The 5000-nt window shown below is 41.7% G+C and overlaps 1 protein-coding gene across 2 annotated transcripts in view; it reads right to left on the reverse strand.

Annotated features, from left to right (window-relative positions):
- Nucleotides 1-5000, reverse strand: part of chodl (chondrolectin) — a 7976-nt gene that overhangs the window by 2544 nt on the left and 432 nt on the right. The window contains exons 2-5 of one of the 2 annotated variants that reach the window (XM_084747290.1): nt 1541-1716; nt 1258-1445; nt 763-920; nt 530-574 (exon numbers count right to left, since the gene is read on the reverse strand). In XM_084747290.1, coding sequence (XP_084603416.1) covers nt 530-574; nt 763-920; nt 1258-1445; nt 1541-1716 — 567 coding nt within the window. Of the gene's footprint in view, nt 1-529; nt 677-762; nt 921-1257; nt 1446-1540; nt 1717-5000 lie in introns of both variants that reach the window. The other variant, XM_084747289.1, reaches the window with a different exon arrangement.

Below are 5000 nucleotides of genomic sequence, written 5' to 3' on the forward strand. Positions count from 1 at the left end.
TTCTTTCCTCTCTGACAGGAAACTGAAGATCTTTGAGTTGTGGACAAAACAAGACATTTGAGGACGTCATCTTGGACTCAACATTTTAAGACATTTTATTGATCAAACAACTAATTGGTTAATAGAGAAAATGATCAACAGATTAATTGATAATTAAAGTTTTGTTACAGGGAAGAAAATTGAGGGTCCAAATATACGTCCAAACGTGTGGAGCACAGGGACGGATGTCTGAACCGCTCCACTGAGACGTCTCTCTGGTCAGAAGACGGTGTGTGAACTTCTCACTGTTGTCACACCTAAAGCCACACCTGTAGCTGCCAGAAGTCCCTCCCACAACGCTAACTGGCTGCATCACGTTGGGTTATGGACACAAACAGATAACTTGAAGCCTGGAAAGATGGATTCAACCTGAACTACTGAAGTAAAAGTAGCATGACTACAATCCTGCATTCAAAATGCTACCTGGATGTCTTTTGAATGATTGAAGAACACATGAAAGTTATGACCATGAAAGGACTTTCCTACTCACCTGTGCCCCGCCCTCCAGGTGTGACACCCTTCACAAGATGGCTTTCTGAAAGAAAGAAAGAAAGGAAGAAAGAAAGAAAGAAAGAAAGAGCAAACTTATTGTATTTGGTTTGATTAGTGGAGAGTGAAGCTGATTGGCTGCTGGTACCTTATTTGTTTAGCAGAGAGTGAAGCTGATTGGCTGCTGATACCTTATTTGTTTAGCAGAGAGTGAAGCTGATTGGCTGCTGGTACCTGGTTCATATTTGCAGATGAAGTTGTGCTTCATGTTGCAGCGGTCATCGTTCCATTGGTAGAGATAAGCCCCGCCCAGACCAGGAAGTGCAGTTGGTTGGTGGTACATCACGACACAAGCCTCTCCTCCACAAGATGGTTCATCAAAGTACCAGTTCCTACATCATCATCATCATCATCATCATCATCATCATCATCATCATGACTAGAAATGTAGTTTACAGTGAAACAGGCAGAGGTGCGTTGTGTCTTGTTAGCTGATGTCAGACTGTGTGTGAACTTCATCTTTCCACAGTTCTGAGTGTGTTTTGAACAAATGATGTCACTTTCCTCACAGCTACAAACATTCCTCTCTTCCTTCCTACAACATTTTCACATAAAATTAGAGAAGAGTTTCCCTTGAAAACCATCTCAACCTTCATCTTGATGGTGACTGAATGGATTTGTTCGGTTCTTTGTCTGTGGGTTTACAGTCAATCACCTGATCACACTTACCTGAAGGAGGCCAGACTGCCGTCCGTCCACTGGTAGAGCTGTGGACAGGACATGAAGGTGTTGCTCAGTTCAGAATGAGTCTGATCAGCTCCGTCCACCCGAGTCAGACCGATCCAGAAATCACCGTCTGCAATGCCTCCTCCTTCTGCACCTCCTCCTGCACCGCCCACTGCTCCAGAACGCAGCTCCTGGATACGAAGAGGAGACGGAGAAGGATGAGGGGAGGAGGAGGAGGAGGAGGAGGAGACAGATAGAGATGAAGAAGACCTGGTGTCTGTCTCACCTGCAGCAGATTTTCGATGTCTCTCTGCTCAGCCTGGCTCTCGATGCTGAGCAGCGACCCTCCGTCCATCTCGCAGGCCTGACATGCCTCCTGGAAGGCGACACGACTCGACACGTCGTGAAAATATGCAATCTTATAGCAGGGATGCTCAGGACCATCCAAACACACCGTCTGACCTGAGAGAGAAACAAGAGTCATAGGCCCGTCCTCGGTGGCTTCAGTGTCATCTCTTTCCTTTAACAAAGATCCTAACAAGGAGCCTTCATTCCTCCTTGATCCCTATCTAGGAGGCTTCGTCTCTCCTGATCCTTAACTTCAGGAAGCTTTATTTTTCCTTGGTCCTTGACTTGGAGGCTTCTTTCGTGCTCTTTGCTTGATTTCTCCAGGAAGCTTCCTTCTCTTTTGATCCTCGAGGGTATCCCCTTTCCTTCACTCCAAACTAAGAGGCTCCCTTCCTAAGAAAAGCTGCCTTCAAATGGGATTGATATTGAGGTTTTGATATTCACAACCTCTAAATTATTCCATTTGAAGCCAGCAAAACTACCTTCATCCATAACTAGGAAGCTTTATTTTACCTTGACTCTTGACTTGGCTTCTTGATTCCTCAAAAAAGTAAACAAGGAGGCTTTAATCTTGCTTGATCCCCACATTGGAGGCTCATGTCTAGCTTAGTCCCTAACTGGGAAGATTTAGTCGTCCTAGAGTCTTGGCTTAAAGACTTTTTCCTCGATCCCCAACCATGAAGAGCAATCATGACTGATGTCTACTGAGGAGGGTTACGTCTTGTTTGATGCCAACAAGGAGGCTTTAATCTTGTTCACTCACTGCTCAGTCCTGTATAAAGGGCTTCTCTTGTACTTGAACTCTAATTAGGAGGCTCCATTCCTCCTTGTTCTGAACCTAGAGGGACTCATTGTTGCTTGATCCCTCACTGTGAAGCTTTCCTGTCACTCCACCTCCAACTAGGAAACTTTGATCTTCCTTGGTGCTTGACTAGAAGACTTTCCTTTTCCTTGATCTTTAGGTGCTAAGTGTCATTCTTGCCTGATCTTTACTCTGGATGCTTCCTTCCTGCTTGATGCCATTGTCATTTTTCTTGCCTAATTCCTACTTAGGATGCTTTAGTCTTCCTAGGTCTTTGACTTGCAGGCATTATTCTCACTTAATCCTACACAGCTTCCTCCCTGCTTCATCCTGACTTTTTCCTTTGTAGGGCAGCAGATAATATCTACAGATATCTGAAGAGTCATGGAGAGAAAACTACAGCTGAAAACACTGACTCTCTCTCTCTCTCTCTCTCTCTCTCTCTCTCTCTCTCTCTCTCTCTCTCTCTCTCTCTGTGTGTGTGTGTGTGTGTGTGTGTGTGTGTGTGTTTAAAGATCCCCAGTGAATCGCTGCAGTGATTAATACTCAGTCTGGTTAAAACAGCCTCACACACACTCAGAGCTACTTTAAGTGATTAGCTGGATTCTCTTCTGCACCATCATCACTTTACTGTTAAAGCCACTAAAGAGCTCCATATATATCTGTCTACTATCAGCCTGTCTGTCTCTCTCTGTCTGTCTGTCTACTATCAGCCTGTCTGTCTCTCTCTGTCTGTCTGTCTACTATCAGCCTGTCTGTCTCTCTCTGTCTGTCTGTCTCTCTCAGACTCAGATTTCCTTCATTGGCATGGCCATTATTCAGTACAGCAGAGTCAACGCAGGCTGTAATTCAAAGAGGTTTAGCAAGAAGACAACAAATGCTTTGTTTATTATGATGTAGTGAAAGTATATAAAAAAAACTGAATATATCTTATAAAGTAGATGTGATTTAATCATTGAATATAACAGGATCAAACAAAAGAAGGGATTCAGTTCAGGTTTCCTCTTTACCATCTCTTTAAATCAAAAACATTTATGTTTTTTACATTAAAACAACAAATAATAACAATCTGATCAACTCAGAGCATCACTGTCTGAAAATTAATTATTATTATTATTATCCAGCAAACACAAAGCAAGACAAGCCAGAACGCCACGGTAACAGCCGGACACGCCCACACCGCTGCTGTGATGAACACTGATACACAATTAAAAACAAACCGATGCTTCTCTTTACTTTGAGTTGTTTTCATGTCAGTGACAGTTTCAGTTCCAGTAAAAGCCTCTTTTAACTTCTTTTTCTGTACTGAACAGTGTTGAAGTGGCCCAGTGTGTCAGATTTATGGTCAGAAATCTAATATAATATTCATCAGTGTGTTTTCATGACTGAATAATCACCTGAACATAAGAACTGTTGTGTTTTCATCACCTCAGAATGAACCTTTATATCTACAGAGGGAGCAGCTGATCAGGACCAAGTACTGACAAGTCGGCCAGAACAGGACCAAGGACGGAACCTTGAGGTGCACCACAGAACAGTTCTAGACTGTTTCACTGTAGGTTCTCCTACACGTTTGGAAGGGGAGGGTGAGACGAGGTGCTTGGATAAGTCCTACACACTGGACCCTTAACAGTGACGTGTTTACACTTCACCTGCACTGATAGGATAGGAGACACCTTTACAGGTAGAGTCATTAGTATTCGTCTGAGGTGGTTGGAAACAGATCATGACATCAGATACCAACGTTTTGGGTTGGTGAAACATCCCGAGCCGCGAAACAACACACACACACACATCATCACACACCTCTACTGGGTCAGAAGTGAGGACTGAAAGGGATTATTTAATATGAGTCTGTGCATTGTTTTTTTAAGGATTATACCTTCAAAGTGTCTTATTGTCTGTCCAAGTGTAAGAAGAGACAAGTCAACCACAGAGATGGAAAGTTGAGGTGCACCAGAGAACATGGCAGCTAAATCAGAAGCAGCTTCTGAAGTTTGAGAAGTGCTTCTCACACAGATGAGTCATGAAAAAACCAGACTGCTGAAATAAAAACCAGAGTTTCTATCAACACGTATAGAACACAGTAGAATTTTATTGTCTTCTACTCTAGCAGATATATTAATGAGAGGATTCATTCAGTATTTAAAGGTTCAAACTCCTTAAAATATGCAACATAACATAATGAGTACATCTTAATTTACAGCTGCAAAACTATTAAATTATATCATCATTTAAGTTTTTTTTCAAACAACATTCAGTAAATAGCCTAAGAAAAACTTAATGCTGTTTGTTACCTTTAATACAGACTGAAGGGGTTTTATATATTTAAATATAATAATTTAGAAAAAACCCAGACCCACTTTCATGAAATTTAATAACATTTACATCTAAAAAAACACTGAAGCAGATACAAAACCTGAGAACATGAAAAGCAATTGATTATTGATTAATTAAACCTGTATTAAAGGTCAATATAACAGTGACAGTGTAAACAATCATAGTACACACACACACACACACACACACACACACACAGAATAATTTAAAACAGAGCCTGTTTTCTGTGGGATTTAAGACTTTTTATGATTTCTTT

The sequence above is a fragment of the Lutjanus erythropterus genome, chromosome 21 (genome assembly GCF_056507025.1).
Source record: "Lutjanus erythropterus isolate fLutEry1 chromosome 21, fLutEry1.hap2, whole genome shotgun sequence".
Taxonomy (NCBI): domain Eukaryota; kingdom Metazoa; phylum Chordata; class Actinopteri; order Lutjaniformes; family Lutjanidae; genus Lutjanus; species Lutjanus erythropterus.